Raw genomic sequence first — 20888 nt, 5'->3', positions numbered from 1 at the left:
GACGGGAGAAGTGGGCGGAAGCGCTAGCGGTGGGAAATCGAAGGCAGAATGTTTCAAGTGATAATCAGGGGTTTCAGATAGTTTAATAAGGGGAGAGGCAAAGAGATGAGTTGTTCCTTGAAATGAAGAATAAAATAATTAAAATAAAATAGGAGAATAAATTGAATTGAGATTATGAGTAGGTAGACAGAATCATAATAAGACTACGTTCCTGCGTAGTGACTCCCTTACAGAGTACGGCTTTGGCCCCATCATTGGGGCTGATGCATTTTGTTGCTATTTATGAGGCTGGGATCGGCGGACTAATCTAGAGACCCTGCACGTCAGGATACCATTTCCACTTGTATCAGGTACTCGATGCCCCATAGTTAACTCCATATTATGGGAAGTACCCACTACTTACATTGGTGGCAAGTCTGCACGTCATGATTGTCTTGAGCTTTTTATTCCATGGACTAAACTATAATACTTAGGGTTATAGACCTAAAGAAATACTAAATGAAGATATAGAAATCTGGAGATAAAGCTTATAATCTCGCAGCCTATTCTGTAGAACCGTGAATATGCCCATGGTGGAATAAGGGCGCCTAATCGACAGGCGGCCATTACACAAACTCGAATGTACGGAGTAAACACGCGATACAACGAGGCTGACTCGAAAACGCCTGTGCGACCAATTGGCCCGATTGAATTAACTGACTTGCATTAACGTGCATATTCTTAAGCACCGTTGACGGAGAACTGCCTACTTGTGTCTAAGTACTTGACGCCACAACCTGAACAATCACGGGCCCAGAGGAATAAGCCAATCAACGGGATGTGGAGGACGGCGTCAAGTTCAAGTTAACGCTAATTCGTTGAGTGGACGATTTCGATTCCATAAATAGCACTTGAGCACATCGAACATTCCACACTCCACACTCTGTGGCACCTCAAGTGCTACAAATATGCACTGCCTTCTAAGGTCACTAGTAGAAATCCATCATTTGAATGTTATGTATAATTTCATTTTTAATATATTTATGGTAACTATTTACTAGAGATTAACTTCATATCTCATCCCACATATCTGCCCAGCAGTCTCAGACGCAGGAACTTCTGCTTCCAGGCAGTGTGCAATAATACTAATATAACAGAAGTGAGTCGCAGATCTACTGCTTCGACTCACGGCGCTCCTCAGCTTGAAGAGGCTCCTCGGGCATATCATCATCAGCATCCAAAGCATTCATATCATCTTCCTGGGCATTCAGGTGGTGGAAAGTGAACCAGAAGACAATACCGCAAATGAATGAGGCACAAGCCAGAGCGACAAACATCCACATGATGGCAGGGTCGAAGGCAGCGGGGGTAAGAGCCTCAGCCAAGGCGGAACCGAAGGCGTTGGTGAGCAGGTACATCGACTGGACGAAGGACTTCATGGAGGGAGGAGCCTTGGTGTAGGCGTATTCCAGACCAGACACGGAGGCGAAAATCTCAGAGATGCCGATGAAGACGTAGGCGGGAGTCTGAATGGCAATGTGCACCTTGTTACCAGTAGCGGAGCCGTCCACTTCGGAGGCGGCGCAGAGTGGGTTTCCGTAACAGGGACCGGCGGAGTAGATCAGGTGCTGCACAATGGCGGCGTACATCATGGCCAGGGAGGCAACGACGAAGCCGAGAGCAATACGGGTGATGGGACGGAAGGGGATGTTCAAACGACGCATCAGAGGGTACACGAAGGTCTCGAGGAGAGGAATGAAGACGATAATGGAGATGGGATCGAAGTTCTGCATCAGATCGTTGGGGATTCCGTGACCTGTCATCTGGCCGGCCTGGGTAACGAAGTTGCTGGAGAACTGGCCGTAGACAACCCAGTAGATGGGGTAGAAAGCGAAAACGCGGCAAGCAACAAGCGCACGCTTAAGCTCGTCAATGAAGTGGTCATCCCAGGGCAAGGCAGCCTCGGAGTTGCGGTTCTCACGCTGCCAGCTGGGCTTGGCAGCATCCATGTTGCGGTTGACAATCATCATCCACAAGGCCTTGAAGGCATCGGTGATGATAGAACCCTGGGGTGGGCGAACGACGTAGTACTTACGTCCCAAGAGGAGGACCAGGGTACCGACGGCAAACATGCACAGACACAGGAGGTAACCGGACCAGAAGCCAATGTACTTCTCCATGTAAGGAGTGGCCAGAAGAGACAGCGAACCAACATTGATACATCCGTAGAAGATCATGTAAATACGCTGGATAGTCAGGGCTGGGTCAATGATGACGCGCTCGCCCTTCTTGGTGGTAGTGACGGCCATCTTCTTGCGCTTGTACTGATCAGCAATCAGAGGAGCAACGTTACTCTTGATACCACCAGTTCCCAGACCAATAACGAGGATGGCCACGATGAAACCACCCAAACCGGCACCATGTTCCAGGGCGGTAGGGATAGAAGTGCAGACCAGAATCAAAAGACCAACCAAGTAGATACAACAGAACCAAACAATAGTCTTGTACTTTCCAAGGTATTGATCAGCGACAATAGCACCAAGGATAGGGGTGACTAAATCAGACGGAAATACAGTTAGTCATTATATTCTTCTCTGTTGTATACCAAGTTGGGTTGTAAAGCATACCATAACACCAAAACTGGAAGAAAGTGGTCAATCCAGTAGCACCCTGGTGAGCCATACCAAGGGCACCACGTCCCTCACTACCATCCAATGGACGCTGAACGTAGTTCTGGAACATGCCCGACATGCCGTAGTAGGTGAATCGCTCGCACAGCTCAACGATGGCCACCAACCAGGCGGAGATAGGCAGGTGCTCCGCGATGTGACGAAGGGAACGCTTCTCATCCTCGGTGGGCTCCTCGCCATCGGCAGTAGGCAGGCCGCTCTCCTTGTCCATATCAAGAGCCTTCTTCTCATCCGTCACGACAACATGCTCGACGGAAGTGTCATTTCCGTAAGGTCTGATATCCAGTCAGAATACATGTTCTTCAAGTTGCTAGGATCATATACACAGATCCATTTTTTGTTTTTGGAAGGTGTGTGTGTGTGTGAATACATACGGAGGAGCAACTGCAACCTCGTTGGTTGTAGTCGACATGGCTGATACTTCTGGAAACTCGAACGCGATCTTGTCTTCCAACAGAGCACAAGAACGGGATAGAAAGAAAAGGGGGGAAGTAAAATGGAAATAAACGACCGCGACCGTATACTATATAGTCAATTTCTATTACCCAACACCCGAGGCAGTGGAGATGGTTGAGTCTTATCGGCGCATGAACCGAGAAAAAAAAATAACAAGGCCAAGACTTCAATTTAATGGGACGGCTTCTTTGGACAAATAGCTAAGTAGTCCCACTTGTCAAGCGAAGGCGATAATGGGAACAGCCATTCCAGAAAGAAAATAGTAAAAGAAAAGCCACATTGTTTCCTAGCTGGACAAGTCTCCCGTTCCGTGGATGCGATCGGCAGGTGTTAATGTCGCGCCGGAACGAATAGAGCAGCTGCCCATGCACACTCCACCGATGTAACCCCAGACCGGGCAACACAGCACGCATGCGAAACAACATGCAATAATACTAATATCAATGATAGTGAAATGGTCAGTAAGCATCTCTGCCAAGAGAGGAACCTTCGCTTGGATCAATCAGAGTCTCAAACTCTCAACCGCAAAGGTCCGGGGGCAATAGAAAGTTTCGAGCATAATGTCTTGGTATTCATGATGTTTCTCTCCACCCTTATCTGTACAAATTCACTGGTTGATTTCAGTCGGAGAATGCCGGTGGATATCATGAAGCCCTGAAGGCTCCAGCCAAAAGACCAGAAAAAAAAAAGTCAAAAAAAAAAAATTTACGCCCCCATCTATATGGCGGCACTGGTTCCGGAATCGCGTTCCTGTGGTCCCTGTTCGCCACGAGGCGAATCTCATCTGAACAGTGGGAGGTCTTGGCATGCGGCCGGAGACTAACCAGCGCTCCGGATGGAATTGTTGAACTAGGGCTTGGGTCTCGACCTTTTCACCGGTAATTGAGGGCGGGTATTAGTCGCTTGTACCTGTCAAGCTCAGTGGGAAGACACTTTATTGGGGAACTCTCGATATCAATCGATTGCCGTGTTGTGCGATGAGTAAACAGAGATACAGAGATATCTGCCAAGACAATGTCGATTTTTTTCCTTCTTCGGCTGACGTCCGCGGCGGATGGATCGCTTAGGCCCTCACCAAAGGGGAGACAGAGGCAAACCAGCCGCATTCAGAGGTGCCACTATTCCAGGTCCTTGACATTATTCAGCTGATTTGTTCCATGCAAGGGGTGTCCTTGTTCGCCTTCGCCTTCTGTATTCCAAGAATGCGGGTATTTGCGCCCAGAAGTTTCCCTGCTTGTTCTCCCGTCACTTGGCTGTAACATTGGGGCATTTCCCCGCGAAATCCTTATCAATTGAGGGGGATGTCAGACTCAATCCAAGTGTTTTGAGTTTCGGGGATTGTCTCAAATATTGTCTCGATGATGATGATCTAGCGATGCTACCCCGGAGTCCGTAGGTTCAATTCCAAGGTTGATGCTCGTGATGGGATATTCTGGGGTGTGCTGGGGCCTCAGATCGGAAGGCCAGACTCTTCTCTGCGCTGGAATACATGGCCCGGGTCCTGGAAAAGACGCGAATAGTCCAATGTTAAGGACCTTCCGTTTTGGTAGCTCTTCATAGTAGATTGATCTCATGACATTCTCATGATCCGATAGATTTCCGGGGTAATTTTTCTCTCGTAAAAGCACGGCGGTAGAATGCGCAGGCAATGGGCAGGTGGAGTCCTCTGGCGCTTCGCCAAGACAAGACCGTTCACAGATAAGGAGGTTTTGAGGTGTCGAGAGTATTGGTCATCTTAGTGGAGTTAGAGGTTCAATGGGATTAGACCCAAAAGCGAGCATTTCAACTTGAATGGATCATGATAGTCGATGTTGAAAGGGAAGAAGTTCAAAAAGAGGGAAAAAAAGAAAAGAACGACGCTTGCCAGATGGGGACCGCCCGCATAAATAAAAAGCCTCCCACATACGCAACACCCTATCGCTCCGACTTCGCTTCGTCAGGGCAAATAAGGAAAGCCTATCAAGTACCAGAGTTCCACCAATTTCAAATTCCCACCAACCGAGAGGCTTATCGTGAATGATTCCGGGGAGACTAGTCACCTTCGAAGGGCGTACCTCCAAGCCCTTGGCTAGTCCCTATGCCCTTAATGAAAGGTTAACCAAGAGCATCCAAGAGATTGGCAATCCGAGATCGGCCAGGGACATATATGTTGTCTATCACGCCATTGATATGATGCTTGATAGATCAGTCATGAAACCAATTATGAATGTGTTCTATCTGGTTGGTTCTGGTGGATGCACGCGTGTCCTAACTCCAAGCCGGAGCTCTCCGGCTAAGCATTTGATCAACGATGCATATCAGAGCTTGGCGAGAAGCTTGAACATCACAGACGAGGTACATCTTTCCAAGGTTGAAGCATGATCACGATCATGATCCTAGGAATATTTACTTCATCGAATTACCCAGACTTCGTCCTCAGTCGGGCACTCACCTGAAGCCATTCACCGAAATGAGCGGGCCCTCGGACATCTGTACCAAGATGGCATTCTACGCCGGCCTAACTCCGGCTTACGGTTAGATCATCAGGGGGTTCGAGTCAGAATCTATGATCTTGGGAAATCGTCGTGTAGAATTTGCCAACGCATCATATTAGGACTATTTCTAGTCGAAGACATCGTATTATGATATAAACAGAGTTCATAGACATCAAGCCATCGTGATGAATCCGGAATGACCTTACAACACGTCCATACTAGCATACTGCCCGGATCCCTGAAGGAACAACATACTTTCTCTCTTCGCTTACTTTCTAGGCCTTCTTCGTCCTAGCTTTATACTCTGCCCACTCATCTTTTCGGGGAACGCCTCACCAGGAATTTCCTTCCCAAGAAACCGGCACAAGGGCTCCCATCCTTCTGCCACTCTGTACTCCAGAAAATCTTCTTTTCTATTTTCCATCAGCTGACGGACACGCTCGTTGTGTTCATGAAATAGTTGGCGACCATTTGTCTCAAAATCACCGCCCCAAGCATAGGTTTGTATCTTGCGAACCATCTCATGAAGAGCAGGAGGTCCATGATTCACAGGCCCAGAATCATTGGCAGGGGCTGTCTCAGGTGGACTAGCCTCTGTTTTGGCATTCCACATATGCAATACTGTATCTTCCATTGACTTGACCCAGCTGTCTTCATCACGAACCGATAGAATCACCTTGGCAGATGGGTATGCGGCGATCAGCTCTTCGGGAAACATGGCTGCGGGATAGTCACTCGTGGCCTGTTATCAGCCTCAGTCAATTTTCCGGTCTTAGTTCCTTTCCTTATAAGGCAAACCATGTTATATTACCTTAAACTCTCCTTCAAAAAGTGCATCGAAATCCTTGCGAGTCACGGGTTCGCCTAGACCAGCATACTTTGCATCCATGACTCTGGCCCAAAACGCATGGTCGCCTCGTATGAAGTTATCTTTCATATGATAAACCTTGCCATATCCAAGTAGAGGAAGAGCCTCAGCCATGCCTATCATGTAATTTCAAGTTTCAATGTTAATACACCTCAACGTGAAAGGAATCGGATTTTAACGCGTACTCTGTGTCCCCGTTCGGGGTAAACCAAGAAAGAGAACATCCATTTTCAGAATTGTAGCTCTGCTCTTATAGTATGGATAAGTATCTCGTGTTGAATGTTCAAGTTTCCAGGATTGATGGAGAATATCAATTGAATTCCTGAGCTTAGTACTGGGGATTAACTGGGTGAATTCGTGAATCTTATACATTCGCTCTTTGGTTCAATGTCCAACCATCATCTATTTTTCTCGCCATTAGTCCTAAGCTTTCTGCTCAAAGGTTGATACACATTAGTTTGATCACAAGGACGAATTTCCCGAATGCTGACGAAAAGGGCTCGTTCCCCAACGCCATTGGTCTGATATCCGAATCCTTCAATCCCAATCTTGGAGGCACTATGAGTAAATTGAGATAAGTATTTGGAATATGTCAAATTTTAATAAAAGTTGCTTTGGATGACACTGCATCAATGCCACTGGCAATCAACTTGAAATATCCCACCTGTGTACTTCTACCAATAACAACATACACTAGTACTAAGAGGTCTTCCACCTGTGGTTTAGGTTCCAGATACCTATCCATCATCAACAATCAATGTTTAAAGAACTTAATATTAAATCTTCATCAATCTAAAGAGCAGTGAAGAATACTAACGAAAAGGGCACGTTCCCCAACACCATACGTCTGATATTCAAACCTTGGAATCCTTCAATCCAGTAGACTTGAATATTCTACAAAAATTGTGTGATCTGGGAGGCACTATGCGTAAATTGAGATAAGTATTTGGAATATGTCAAACTTTAATAAAAATTGCATTGGATGACACGGCATCAATGCCGCTGGCAATCAAGTATCCCACCCGTGTACTTCTACCAACAATAACAAACCCGTGGACACTAGCACTGAGAGGTCTTCCACCTGTGGTTTAGGTTCCAAATATCCATCAGCAACATTCAATGTTGAATCCTCATCAATCTAGAGAACAGTGAAACTTCCTCGGCCAATCCACGTCTTGTACCTCCATCCATCCATATTCCATGTCGCGCGATGCAGATGATGCAGCTTCTGCACCCAGTAACTTGCACACAATATAGAACGCTGCATCAATACCAGCACTTATACCACCAGAAGTAATGATCTGTACTTTCGTTCCCTTCAAACTCCCAGCATCGACAAACCGTCGATGTACCACATTTGTCGAGACTTTCCCTTGTTTCAAGTCCTCGAGAGCTGAGCACAGATCTCTCAGTTCATCTAAAGCTCGATAGTGAGTTGTCACTGTGAGCCCGGAAAGGAGACCAGATGCACCCAATAGAAATGCCCCAGTACAAACGGAAAGAAGAAGTCGAGGTCTGTCAGATTCTGTAGTAGTATAGCGACGAATCAAGTCTAGTTCCGGAGATGCGTTGTTTTGAATCATGCGTCGGATTACTGACATAGGAGCACCGGGTACGATCAAAATATCAAAATCTTTGATATTATCCCTCACACTTGGTAGCAAGATATCGGGCTCAATATTTATCGACCTTGACAAGTGAATCAATGGATTCTGTGAGACTGTCTTGATTTTGAAGATAGGGATTGGGCTCAAGTCGCCCTTTTGATGATTCGGCGAGACATGCGACAAGACTTGCATCGGACCCGTAAAATCAAGGATACTGGCACCCTCGTAGACCAGTACGGCAACCTTGTAGTTTGTTCTCGGAGATGCGTTCGACATGGCGAGTGACCATTGGTGCAAAATTCGGTCGTGGCGGAAGAGCTGCGGAAGATACTCTGGGCTTAAAGTCAGAGATTTGTGGTAGGGAGGGCTGGAACTTAATATCTTTATAGCCGATGGCAGAACAGGGGAAAAGAAACTCGATATTTGAACTCTGTGATTTCAGGGTTGATGCCAATATTGCCATGCTTCAACTGTTCACTTCTGTGCTACCTCCGTTGCTAGCCATATCTCCCGATGAAAGAGTATAAAAGTCGTTTCTTTTGATTCTCTCACTTCGTTTGTTGACCGTTGATATCTGAGAGGAAGCACGGGGATATGTGTTCTCATTTATAGCGGTAGATCGGAGTCTGTAATCAGCTATCGTCATGATTCATGTCACGAATTGGAGGGTATTCAATGGAATATACTCTATGCCAAGAGAGGTTATGAGAGAATTAGGTCACCGGAAATAGTACATTATTTCAACTTTAATTGAAATATCCCTGTAGTTCTCTCCGGATATTGCTGAACATCAATAATCGAGGCAGCACCTGATGTAAAACAACCGTCTCTTCCCTTAATTGAGTATATCAGCCGAGATATTTACCTCCGACCAAAGCGCTCCAGGGTATTTCTTCATTCGTCAGAGGTGCTTCCCGATCTGCTCACCGATCTCGATCATGTTAAAGTTTTCTAGGATTCAAGTTACAGTGTTCAAACTTTCCAGGGGTTGAGCGTGTGCTAGTAGACCTTCAAGTTGACAAGTCGTTCAAATCTAGCCCTGGAGGCTCACTCGACTCATATGGAGTATCTTCAAAACACATCTGAAATTAAATACATGAAATTATACACATGAAATTACTAGTAGTACCCAAATTTGAAACCTTTCGGGTGCCAGTGGCATCTAATAGCAGATAATCCGTGTATCGCACTTATATTTTCCTAGTAATAAGACATCTGGAGCTACGAATAGCTTCAAATGATAAGCATCGGGCTGGCAGATCCCGAGGTCTAGAAAGCCCACTAGTAGTACAACCTTGGAAGTACATTTAGTATTTTTCAAGAAGCTCGGGTCAACATTTGAATGAATTCAAGTCTCAGACTCAGAAGACTCAAGTGATTATTACACACCCAAGTCGTGTGTACAAATGTCACGGTGCATATGTATGTGATATTTTCAAAGAGCGTAGATAGTATGTAGCTATATCCAATTATGATCACAGAATCCAAAATAACTCTCTCCTCCTTTCATATCTGGCAGATGACGCATTCATATCCGACATCAACCCCAATTGGAAACACCCAAATGAAGAAAAACACATATCTCATCTATACATCCATGCGAGATGACTTGGACGTAAGAAGCTCAATGGATTCAATGCCCATTTAGCTCTGACCCTGGCAAGCAGCGTTCTGGGAAGAACAGTAAGCCTCGTTGGGGTCGCCGGTAGAGCGGCAGTCATCGAAAGCAGTCGCGCAGCAGCTAGCGTGCTCAGAGGCACAGGTTGCCTCGTTGGGGTCGCCAGAGGAGCGGCAGGTATCGAAGGAGTTCTGGCAGTCGGAGTTGGTGGTAGTAGCCAGGGCGCCAGCAGCAAGGGCCAGGGCGAAGAGGAAGTTGAACTTGACCATTTTGATGGTTGGAGAGGATTTGAATGGAATGGAGGTTGATTGAGAGGTTTGAAGAGTTCAGATGTTGTGATGGTTTGTTCTGGCGGCGGGGATACTGGCCCTTTTATATTGCTATTTCCACTTAGTACTAGTGCACCACACAACCTCACAACGCATGCTGAGCTATTCCTGTCACAGTATTATCAATAGTATCTTGAAACTCATTTTCGGCGGTGTGCTGAATTACCACTGATATTTCTTGGATGTGGGGAAGATCGTCCGAAACAACGTCGTTCGAGAATATGGTCCGGCGGTCTACGGGAAGATCGTCTGAGACAGTGTCTTTTGAAGAATGATGCAGCGGAACAGACTGAATAGTTCCATAAAGCTATAGCACTGTGGGTCACAAAATGTTGACGCCTGTTGCTGCATATGAGCTTATTCAATCGATGAATATTAAAAGTGAGAGTTCTACAGAGTACTCTGTATTGTGAGGATGAGTATTTGAGCGGGTAGTTTGGTGTCAAACTTGACATGCCCAGGTGACAACAGAACGTTTTTACGTATCGATTACGAAGAAAATGAATTGGATAGTGTGAATGAGACAAAATCTATGGTCCTATCTCAATCGAATTATTCAGCTAGATACAACACTGCCTCGAGGTAGAGACTCGGATCGGTACAAATGTTGATCAGCCGGTTCCAACTTTTTATCCACTATTGATGATCTGCGCCCACTAAATCAGACCCTGGAGAAGAAAGAAAAAGCAATAGAACTTTGAGAAGAAGAAAAAGGAGAGACAGGCGTAGAATAATTTGTGGCCTTAGTCCAGTTTGGAGAGTTTGGTCTCATAATGCAGTATGATATTATACTCAGGTGAATATTGATCAGGGCTGAATGGTATAAAGCTGCGATATGAACGAGACTCAAGTTGATGCCAATAGCAGCGGATATCAATTCGGCACGACATCATCTGCAACCCTTATTTTGAGATGATGCCTAGGCATGACGTGGGGCTAGTGTATTCTAACTGTCTCAGATATATCCCGTAGTACGAAGTAGACCCTGAGGAGGCTCAGCGCCTAGGAAGCTGAGGTGTTGATCATCATGAATCGCCAATTGATGTGCCCACCTGGAGCAGGTTTCGGATACACGGACGGAAATCTCAAAAGTTGGCAACCAGGCATCATGCGTGGAGCAGGAAGAAGTGATGTAACGTTGAATCAGTATCCTCAGGTACACCACCTGGGCATAGTAAGTCGGGAATTACTACCTGCAGGCAGCAAGATATTATCCGCAATATACCCGATAGATACAGGATACAACCGATATAACCGGGCTTCAACGTTCATTCATTCATGAGATAGGAGAACCTGAATATACTGGAATGAAACATACAGACACACAGACCAGACACCACAACCAACGACATATGCCTCATAAAATGCGTTTGATAAGAGTAAGATACATGTCGCGAGCAATCAGGTTCATAACTGCGATGGGTAAGGCAAATAAAAAAAAATAAAAAAATAAAAAAGAAACCTGCAGGATAAGATGGGGATAGAAATGCAGCACGCAAGAGAGACTGGGAATCATCGACTTTTCCTCCATTCTGCAAACGCCGCTCCCCTGAGTCCGGTGTAATGGGTAAAACTCCTCCACCATGAGATATACCCCCTTCACTTCCTCAACTTCTAATCTTGCCTCATTGATAACCATGCGTGGGCACCAGTCAAGGCAGACATTCGAGCTCCTCGATGCGATTTTTTTTGAATGAGATTCGATGTTTAAACGGTGTACTTGGCCTTGGCACGGGTGCTACCGCTGTGCGCGCTGTCGGTGTGACCAGAGAACTCAACAACATCCGCCTCCTTCAGTCGCAGAACATCCTTGAATCGGCGACCGATAGCCTCCAGAACGTCCTTGCCCTGAGCCGGGGTACGAGCAGTCTTGTCACCGGGAAGGCCCTTGCCAACGGTGCGAGTCCAGAGACCAACACGGTAGAAACCCTTACGCACGTTGACGACCACACCCATCACTTCGTTGTCATCGTCGGTTTCGAGGGTCTCGCCGATGGCGGAGAGCTGAGCGTGCAGCCAAAGGTCGTCGATAGGGACGGAGCGCTTATCCTTGAACTGGTATGACCACTTGCCACCGTGCTTGTTCTGAGGGTCCTCCCATTCCGGTCGTACGCCCTTCTTGAAGAGATGGTAGTCGGCCTTCAGGCCCAGCTCGGAGGTGGGGGTAATGTTGTTCTAAAGGGGGGGTGAGCTAAGATTAGTGACTGGCCCGATTCAAGAGATATAGATGACAGGAAGGTGAAGATCTATCAATACATAGATCAAAAGAAGAGGGGCAGATATGGATATATCGTGGGGGAGGGTTTCATAAGGTTGTAAGGTTGCTCGGGAATCGCGGGTTTAGAACGTACGTAGATGCCCCAGAATTCCTCGACGGAGCTGAATGTGACAACTTCCTTGAGCAGGTCATTCCAGTTGTCGCCCTAAAAAGACTCAAAGTTAGTAATTGGCTAAGACCTTGTGTCTGATAGCGAAGATGAGAAAACGTACCTTGCCGCTGGGAGGCTTGGTGAACCAAAGTGTCCACTCATGCATAAGCGGGTGCTTGACGTTGAAGTTCTCGGGGTCATCAAAGACAGTGACAGTCTTGGAGTCATCGGTAGAAGCAGCGACGGGAGCAGCGTTCTCATCAGCCACGGGGTGGCCATTCTCTGCGACGGCAGCCATTGTGAGGTGTTGGTGGGATGAAGAGCAAAAAATCAGACGGAACGATCTCGAGTGAAGAAGGTGCGCTAAGTTCGAGTTGCCGCGTTGGGTAAGAACTGAGCGAGTGGTAACTGATTAAATATCAGATCTGCTCCAGGCAGTCCAAGGCAGACAAGCGTGGGGGAAAGAGCAAAGAGTGTTGGGCGACACAATCAAAGGGACCCGCACCGAAGTTTTGAAGTTGGAGATATTATCATCCGTAAATTAAAAAAGCGGCGAAAAACTCTTGCCTTTTTGGGTCGGGCCGCACAGCCCTAATGATAACTGGAACAACAAAGTACTATGAGATTGATATGATTTACTGTGGTGAATTAGGATAATTTTAATTGTGAATTAAATTGAAAGAGTTTGAAATTATATCATTGATAGTACCTAATATTGGCAAAGAAAAAAAAAGTTTGAAGATTCCCAAAAAACCATGATCCAAGTACATATACCCATGTCTATGTATAGAAGACCAATTTCTCCAGATGCCAGAGCAGTATGAACCCAAAAATCAACATTAAAGAACCAGGTCACCTATTACCTATAACCGAAATTTATAACTTGAAACAAAATGAGAGGTTTCGCCATGAAAGAGTTGCCCAGGTTGCTATACCATGAAAATGCAATTCTATCCAGATCTCGAGGTATATCATCACCTGAAGTACTTTTACTGTTCACCACTGTTCAACAGACTGAGGAAGCAGTTCCAGCCTACAAGACTCCAAATCAGTATCAATTCAAATACCAGTGTATCAAGTGAGAGGTCAAAGCCATCCAAAACATGAAAGAAGAAATTTAAACTCACCTAAGCTGACCAGGTTGACCACCAAAACCCGTAGTTCCAGAGGCACAAATGTGAAGTTGACTGCCTGTACAAAAGGCCAGACTAGCAAGTTGGCCTTGTAGCTAGGGACAAAAGAATGACGCCATTTCTCAATTGGGTCTGAGCCTTCCATAATAGCCATTGCAGACAAGAAAACGGTCAACTGAGTAGGAGCAAAGACGATTTGATCCGCAGCTACTCGAGCAGCTGCAGTACCGAGAGTACTCTTCAAAACGATATGGCGCTGAAGAATACGGTACCAAGCAGTAGCAACGGGACCAAAGACAGCTAGGCAGGAAAGAAGAAAAATCAGGTCAGAACACAAAAGGGAGGGTTATCCTCTAGAGTGGGATGTAGCTCACCTCCACCATATAGAGCCATGCGACCAGTCCGGGCAAAATCATGCTTCTCTAGACCTCTGTGGTCAACAGCCTGCTGGGCAAGGACATCGCCGCTGCCAAATAGGATCTGGACAATACGTTAGAAGGACAATTGGCTCCAGGGAAAATCATGCAATAAAATGACACACCCCACTGCTAAGACTGGCAGTCAATATGGGCCTCTTGGCCAATTTAGCTTGATACCTATAAGAGGATAGTTTTAGTCAACTGAGATTTTTGATATTTGAGGCAATCAGGGGGCTGGGAGATAGGGGAGTAAACAAACCAACGCAACATAGTGGGTATAAGGAAAAGAAGACGGTATAAGGGACAATTAAAGTGGAAGAGAAATGCAAAGGAATATTGGAATACAGGGGAGATCAAGACTGGGGCAATGACATCTTTAAATTGCGGAGTCAACTTGCCTGTTCACGCTTAAACAAGATAAGTGCTCGGTGCACAGTCCAACTTGCCGACCCCTAATTAGGAAATCGATCCGCCCGATCGAGAATTGATTTGCAAGAGATGCAAGATCCTTGGAAGAGAATGCAACAATCTTATGTAGGGAGTTTTGTTTTTTGGGTATTAGTTGGACTAGAGACATCATTTGAATTCATTATAAATTTTTTTTACTCGATATCTTTATTGGATATACTTGATCCTCTACTTAATTGATGCTCAGGGAAACTCCGGCACTCCAGTATAAACAGTGACAATCATGTGACTTTCCCGGTATCAAGCACGTGCCACATTTCAGAATGACATAATCAGATTCGGCCTGACATAATCACCCGCAATCTCACCCAAACAGGAACTAGGGCTAGGGTACTGCGTAGGGCAGCCCGCCTCGCTTAGCTTTCCACCCGCAAATTTCGGTGCCAAACACCAGTATCGAAGTCTCCGACGACCCGACCCAATTCGACAGAACAACTCCCCGTCGCCCTCACCTACATACAAAATGGCTGACGCTGCTCCCCGTGGACGTGGTGGTTTCGGTTCGCGCGGCGACCGTGGTGGTGACCGTGGCCGTGGCCGCCGTGGTCGTGGCCGTCGTGGAGGCAAGCAGGAGGAGAAGGAGTGGCAGCCCGTCACCAAGCTCGGTCGTCTCGTGAAGGCCGGCAAGATCACCAGCATGGAGCAGATCTACCTCCACTCTCTGCCCGTCAAGGAGTACCAGATTGTTGACTTCTTCCTGCCCAAGCTCAAGGATGAGGTTATGAAGGTACGACACAACAATCGACATACGAAATGGAATGGCATTGGAATACGCGCACAATTGGGGGAATCGTGAAAAGGGAATTGGGAGGAATATTCGAACTCGACAGAACCGACAACAGACTTTTTTGCGATTTCCCCAATTGCGCATGCAATACGACGCCTACGCCATTTCTCCATATTGAAATATGAGTTCGGAAGACTAATTCGATCTCTTTTGAACCAATAGATCAAGCCCGTCCAGAAGCAGACCCGTGCCGGTCAGCGTACCCGCTTCAAGGCCATCGTCCTCATCGGTGACGGCGAGGGTCACATTGGTCTCGGTATCAAGACCTCTAAGGAAGTCGCTACCGCCATCCGTGCCGCTATCACCATTGCCAAGCTCGCCGTTCTCCCCGTCCGTCGCGGTTACTGGGGTACCAACCTTGGTGAGCCTCACTCTCTGCCCGTTAAGCAGAGCGGCAAGTGTGGTTCCGTCTCCGTCCGTGTACGTATCCGAAAACGCAGATCTCGATCAGATCACCCCCCCTTGATTTTGTTACACTTGTGCAGTTTCTAATGATTTTCCGTTTAGCTCATTCCCGCCCCCCGTGGTACTGGCCTTGTTGCCTCCCCCGCTGTCAAGCGTCTGCTCCAGCTTGCCGGTGTCCAGGACGCTTACACCTCCTCTTCCGGTTCCACCAAGACCCTCGAGAACACCCTCAAGGCTACCTTCGTTGCCGTCGTCAACACCTACGGTTTCCTTACCCCCAACCTCTGGCAGGAGACTAAGCTCATCCGCAGCCCTCTGGAGGAGTTCGGTGATGTCCTGCGCCAGGGCAAGAAGTACTAGGTTGTTGGGAATGATGTCCGCATGATTTAGTTCCGAGTTTCTTTACCCCCAATTTAAAAGGTCTTTCTTCTTCTATATTACTGGATAAAACAAAAGCGACTTGCGGGATTCATCTCGCTTTGGCTTCGGGTGTCCATCTAGACACGAATGTATGTATTCAATGGGAAAGGAAAGACAACACCCAGTACCTATTTGGGTACAAGCCACGACTGTTTCCAGCCATCTTTTGTAGGTCTGTAAGTCAGTACTATGTACTATTGCATAGAGTATATGCTCCAGGTGTCCAGATATTGGCATTCAAGCACAGTATCAACCGATGTTCATCTTGAACTTGACTAGTAATCTTGTTTGTCATGGTTCAAATATTACATATATTACTTTCATGAGTATGGACAACAATTTCAAGTTAGAGATAGTATCTAGTACTAGGGCAAATCAACCACTACAACCAACCTTGGAGCACATAGTAGAGTCTAGGCTACTATCTACACTTCGTGGTTCAGATGCCAATCTCCCACCTTTTAAGCAAGTGGATCCATGTAAATCCCGAAGTATATGATTTTATTTACCAATCATATCTAATCAATTATATACACTGTATACTTGTCCCTTTGAACTTGAAGTCTCACAATCTTCTAGGACTGGAGTAACAGGTCAAGAATTTTCAATATGTTAAACACCAATCATGCATGGTCTGCCTTACAGCCAGACGTCAGCGCTAGGACCTCGAAATGCCAACTCAGCTGATCACAACTCAGGGACAGGTTTCTCTTGAAATTGGCGGCTGATGATTTTAGCCAAAGTATGTACCTTGAACTTGAAAACCAGCATTCACTAATGTCAACTGGTGGGTGGACTGATTGTAGTACCCTAAGGGATGTCCAGGTGGATATTATTTATGGGTGAATCTATGAAGGAACAACTTGATCAAGCTCCTGCCTCAACTAACGTTGGAACTCGCAATGAGTATTTACCTCACTCACTTACTAGTACTCACTTCCTCTTTTGCAAGGTTGAAAACTTGAACTTCTCATCCCAACAAATTCATTCCTTTATCTCCCACCTTCCCACATCACATTCATTACATCTTGAATCCACCATGGATGATCATCGACAGCACTGGGAGAACTCCCTCCTGGGATATGATTTCTGGAAAGATGCTCAAGAATACGAAGAAAGGCTCAACAATGAATTCAATGAAACAACAAGCACTCTTTGTATTCAACCTACCCGGTGCAAGTCTCATACGCACCTTAGTCCTTTTTGGTCTCCTCGCTCCCATTCTCCATCTCACCCTATGCCTGCCACTGTATGTGAACCTACGAATGAAACGGACAAGCAGGGAAGTCCTGCCTTGGGTCTCGATTTGAATCTTCATAGGCGCTTTCCCTTCAACCTAGGTCCAGAGCAAGGCCCTCACGTCAAGGAAGAGAAGGAAAGAGACCAACAGGGGAGAAGACCAACTCCAAGGAACCAGAGACTCCAACCCGACCTCCAACCACCCGTCACCGTCGTCATAAACTCAGCATGTCTGATCTTAAAGGAGTGCCTCTTTTACGGCGCAACAAATCAGTCGCGGCTACTACATCCCGGATCCGTGATCTACCAGCGAGTTTTGGTTTAGGCCGCCGTGCTAAGTCTCCCTCACCTACCAGACCATCTGTGCCATGGAGTCCAATCCCACCTGGTCGTATTGTCCCACGAATCTTACGCGCGTTTCCCCAAAAAGAACCACTCTCGCCACCTGGAACAGTCATTGAAGAGAAAGAAATCTTCCTCACGCCGAGCCATTCGGCTTCGAAACCGGATATGGATACCTCAGATTCAGTGCCAGATTCGCCCTGTCCGCCTCGTGGCGTCAAAACACTTGGCCCTGGAATTGGACTTGGAATCGGAATTATCCCAGAACTTCGACCTCCTTCTGATACCGGCCCCACTAATCTGGATGACCAAATGGATATTGAGGATGAGCAAACCAATGAGTCTACTCAAGAGCATATCAATGAAATAGCAACAGTCACAAAGCCCCTACACCTTTTCCGGGGCGGCAACGCCTGGACTAATCTGCCTCGTTCGCAGTCGACACTTGGTCTGGATGTTTTCTGGCCCGATTGTCTGGATGAAGGGGTCGAGGAGGTGGATGAGCCATGTCTCGAGCTCAGTGAATTTAAGCCGCTTTGTGAATTTAGGCACCTACGCTCTCTCAAGATTGTCGGCATGATGCAGTCATATCAAACTTTCATTTGGCAGGCTGCCTGGCTGAACACTGATCTTGAGGAACTGGAGCTTGGAATGGCAGTGGAACCAGAGATTAGCAACAAGATCTATGAGACTCGGTGGAAGGTTATCAAGGAGGGATGGACTTTAGATCCGCGAATGAGTGGAGGGCCAGTTTATTTGTAAGTTTTCATCATTTGTGCTTATTTTATGACCCTATTTCCCCCTTAAATATGATTTATACCTGTGAAAGGTGGGTTGTTTGCTAATTTATTCCCTTCGCTTGATAGTGGAGAGCGAGGCGATGGCACACTTCACACTGATATCGGATATGGAGAATATCTCGACAAACAAGCAATCGAAAAGGCCAAGGTCCGAGCCATCGCCATGGGACGTACATCTTCTCGACTCACCATTCGAAAATTGACACTCAGCGGGTTCGTAGTTGATGCAGACCCATTTATTCAGTGGTTCGATCCTTTGAGATTGCGCTTTATCCATTTCAAGGGTCACTGTGTTGATGCTGGAGTTTGGCTTCCGCTGGCTATGAGAAATATTTCTATTCGATTTCCTAAGGCGATTGATCTTCGACCTGTTCCAGTTGGGGTTTTGAGGATCAATGTGAAGCGAGATTTGGAGGTTATTGATCTGGGGGATGAGAAGGAGACCCAACTTGAAGAGGTGGAGAATGTGTGAGTCGAGGTGTACGGCATATGGCCGCTTACGATACCGAATTACTTAATTCTAAATCTTAACTAGCAGAAATTATTAATGCCATGATTGGAAATGCCTTGATGGTTTATCATAACAAAATTTGAAATACAAGGTTTATATAAGAAAAGTAAAAAAAGGTCAGTAGGGCCGAACCAAGACTGAATAGTAGCCTCATCGTTGTCCTCCAACTTGAAATTGGTTCTTGGGGGCCTGGTCTACTCCAGTCACAACAACATCATCATAAGTATATTAGCATAGCCCAAGACAAAAACAGAATTCAAGATATACCAGCTGGTAGTTCAGAAACTTCAGATTGGGATGCCACACGGGCCTCCCAGGTCCGCTCGGCCTCCTCCGCACTGATCCGAAGGAACTCCTCCCAGGTAATAGGCGTATGGCTTGATTGGGGAATCAAGCAAGGAGTTTGAGGCAGAGGGCGGCTGGGAGTCTATGTGGATTAGCAAAGGCTTTAGGATGGTCTTTCTGGTGACCAAGATCGACTTTGGACTTGGGTTATGGTGTTCATGGTGTGTAGCAAGTCTCCGGGTAGACTCATGAAGATTCATCAATCTCATATTCCGACCTCCTATGAATCATCTTGAATTCCAATTTTCTTTGCTCTAGATTATTTGCCTGGAGCTGCATTTTGCGGACATTCATAAATCAGATTCGGTTTCCGCAAAATCGCTCAACATCCGTGAGATACTCCTTCCAACCACTAGGGTTCTCGAGATAATGCTTTCCCTCTCGGTGGATTCAGGGTGAGAGGTCTGGGATTCAGAGGGACTCTCAGCCAACCAAGATTGAGAAGGATAAGAGTTAGACTTTGTGATTTGGAGTGATTGTACTAGTTGAAATGATTTGTGGACTTCCGACTGATCTTGATTGACGGAGTGGTCAGACAGGGCCGGGGTTCGCTGATGGAAAAGTTCAGCTTGCATACAATAAGATTGATCAGGATAATAAGGTGATTGAGGATTTATGTGATGAGATTGGTGAGGATGACAGTAAGATTTCGATCGATCTCTATAAGATCGACCAGAGATGATCCCTGCTCTTTCCAACAGTGCCTGTCACAAACAAGAATTAGCCATTTTGGACATTGAGCTGCGATTGTGGCTACATGTAGCTCAACGTACCATTATTGGCCAGACAATCGACTTAGTTCGTCACAATCGGTTTCAGTATGACTGCATTTTTGAACGCTGCTGGGGGCGTTGCTGGGGGCAGTTACAATGGCCTCCATGTGAATTCCATGCAGTAGCTTGTCGCTGAAGAAAGAGATAGAAATTAGGTATCAGAATCACCAAGTTAAGGAATTAATAGATAGAGAAAACTCACCTTGACTTGATTCCCAGAGGGTAAAGTGGTGTACATACCAACACCTCTTTAATGCCACCTGGGCAGTGAGTCAGGCGGTTGCAAAAAGTAACTTGAAAGCGCTAGAAATACTATCAGTCAAAATACATCGAATAGAAATAAGCAAAAGACAAGCCAGTTATAATGTAGGTAACATAGTTACGAGATGAGGTAACGGCCTTATTGAGAATATCACGAAACACAAACTCAGTCAGCCGTTTTTCAGGGCCAATAATGAATATCCTTGACGTTCTTTCCATTCTTGGTCGTCGTTTGCTCTAACCACTGTGATTTTGGTTAGTAACTTGTGAGGTATTGGTGGGTCTTGCTTTGCCGTAGTTTGCTGTTAGTCGTCTGCTGCTTTTCGGCATGGTGGGTTTGGTGAGGATGGAAGAGGTTCAAGTTGTAAATGAGAGGGTATGGGAAGTTGCGAAAGTGGAAGTTGATTTGATGAGTGTGTGAAAAATTGAAAGTCAACGTAGCCTGAACGAAATTCGTCGATTGACCTTTTCCGTGTAGTATTCAAGTTCTGAAACAATGTTGGTTGAATGGATAAAAGAAAAAGGAAAGGAAAGAGAACTTGAAGAAGGATTAGAATGTTTTGCATGTGAGCCCTGTTAAATAGTGCTTGACTTA

The 20888-nt window shown here is 46.2% G+C and overlaps 8 protein-coding genes across 8 annotated transcripts; 2 read left to right on the top strand and 6 right to left on the bottom strand.

Moving 5' to 3' along the window:
* Positions 1-1151: 1151 nt before the first annotated feature.
* N7483_005390 (peptide MFS transporter) lies at positions 1152-3081 on the bottom strand (the record flags this gene model as incomplete). The annotated part of the gene is made up of 3 exons (XM_057088827.1): positions 1152-2533; positions 2607-2944; positions 3044-3081. The coding sequence occupies 3 exons, from the start codon at positions 3079-3081 to the stop codon at positions 1152-1154; spliced, it is 1758 nt and encodes a 585-aa protein (XP_056948656.1).
* A 2786-nt stretch (positions 3082-5867) lies between these two features.
* On the bottom strand, positions 5868-6695 carry N7483_005389 (sulfotransferase family protein; the record flags this gene model as incomplete). The annotated part of the gene is made up of 3 exons (XM_057088826.1): positions 5868-6341; positions 6411-6583; positions 6653-6695. The coding sequence occupies 3 exons, from the start codon at positions 6693-6695 to the stop codon at positions 5868-5870; spliced, it is 690 nt and encodes a 229-aa protein (XP_056948655.1).
* A 905-nt stretch (positions 6696-7600) lies between these two features.
* On the bottom strand, positions 7601-8350 carry N7483_005388 (DJ-1/PfpI family protein; the record flags this gene model as incomplete). The annotated part of the gene is made up of 1 exon (XM_057088825.1): positions 7601-8350. One exon carries the CDS (start codon positions 8348-8350, stop codon positions 7601-7603), a length of 750 nt encoding a protein of 249 aa, XP_056948654.1.
* A 1368-nt stretch (positions 8351-9718) lies between these two features.
* Positions 9719-9961, bottom strand: N7483_005387 (uncharacterized protein; the record flags this gene model as incomplete). The annotated part of the gene is made up of 1 exon (XM_057088824.1): positions 9719-9961. One exon carries the CDS (start codon positions 9959-9961, stop codon positions 9719-9721), a length of 243 nt encoding a protein of 80 aa, XP_056948653.1.
* Positions 9962-11728: 1767 nt separating this feature from the next.
* Positions 11729-12688, bottom strand: N7483_005386 (eukaryotic translation initiation factor 4E; the record flags this gene model as incomplete). Its single annotated transcript, XM_057088823.1, has 3 exons — positions 11729-12196; positions 12373-12444; positions 12512-12688. 3 exons carry the CDS (start codon positions 12686-12688, stop codon positions 11729-11731), a joined length of 717 nt encoding a protein of 238 aa, XP_056948652.1.
* A 691-nt stretch (positions 12689-13379) lies between these two features.
* N7483_005385 (Mpv17/PMP22 family protein) lies at positions 13380-14212 on the bottom strand (the record flags this gene model as incomplete). The annotated part of the gene is made up of 5 exons (XM_057088822.1): positions 13380-13423; positions 13518-13823; positions 13898-14003; positions 14065-14119; positions 14202-14212. The coding sequence occupies 5 exons, from the start codon at positions 14210-14212 to the stop codon at positions 13380-13382; spliced, it is 522 nt and encodes a 173-aa protein (XP_056948651.1).
* A 661-nt stretch (positions 14213-14873) lies between these two features.
* On the top strand, positions 14874-15962 carry N7483_005384 (40S ribosomal protein uS5; the record flags this gene model as incomplete). Its single annotated transcript, XM_057088821.1, has 3 exons — positions 14874-15137; positions 15360-15617; positions 15705-15962. 3 exons carry the CDS (start codon positions 14874-14876, stop codon positions 15960-15962), a joined length of 780 nt encoding a protein of 259 aa, XP_056948650.1.
* Positions 15963-17489: 1527 nt separating this feature from the next.
* On the top strand, positions 17490-18951 carry N7483_005383 (uncharacterized protein; the record flags this gene model as incomplete). The annotated part of the gene is made up of 3 exons (XM_057088820.1): positions 17490-18361; positions 18470-18871; positions 18939-18951. The coding sequence occupies 3 exons, from the start codon at positions 17490-17492 to the stop codon at positions 18949-18951; spliced, it is 1287 nt and encodes a 428-aa protein (XP_056948649.1).
* Positions 18952-20888: the final 1937 nt, after the last annotated feature.

This window comes from Penicillium malachiteum (assembly GCF_028827825.1).
Source record: "Penicillium malachiteum strain IBT 17515 chromosome Unknown utg000002l:1.0-8849297.0:1.0-8852440.0, whole genome shotgun sequence".
NCBI lineage: Eukaryota > Fungi > Ascomycota > Eurotiomycetes > Eurotiales > Aspergillaceae > Penicillium > Penicillium malachiteum.
The sequence above is the reverse complement of the archived record's forward strand: the minus strand, read 5'-3'. Positions and strand labels throughout refer to the sequence as shown.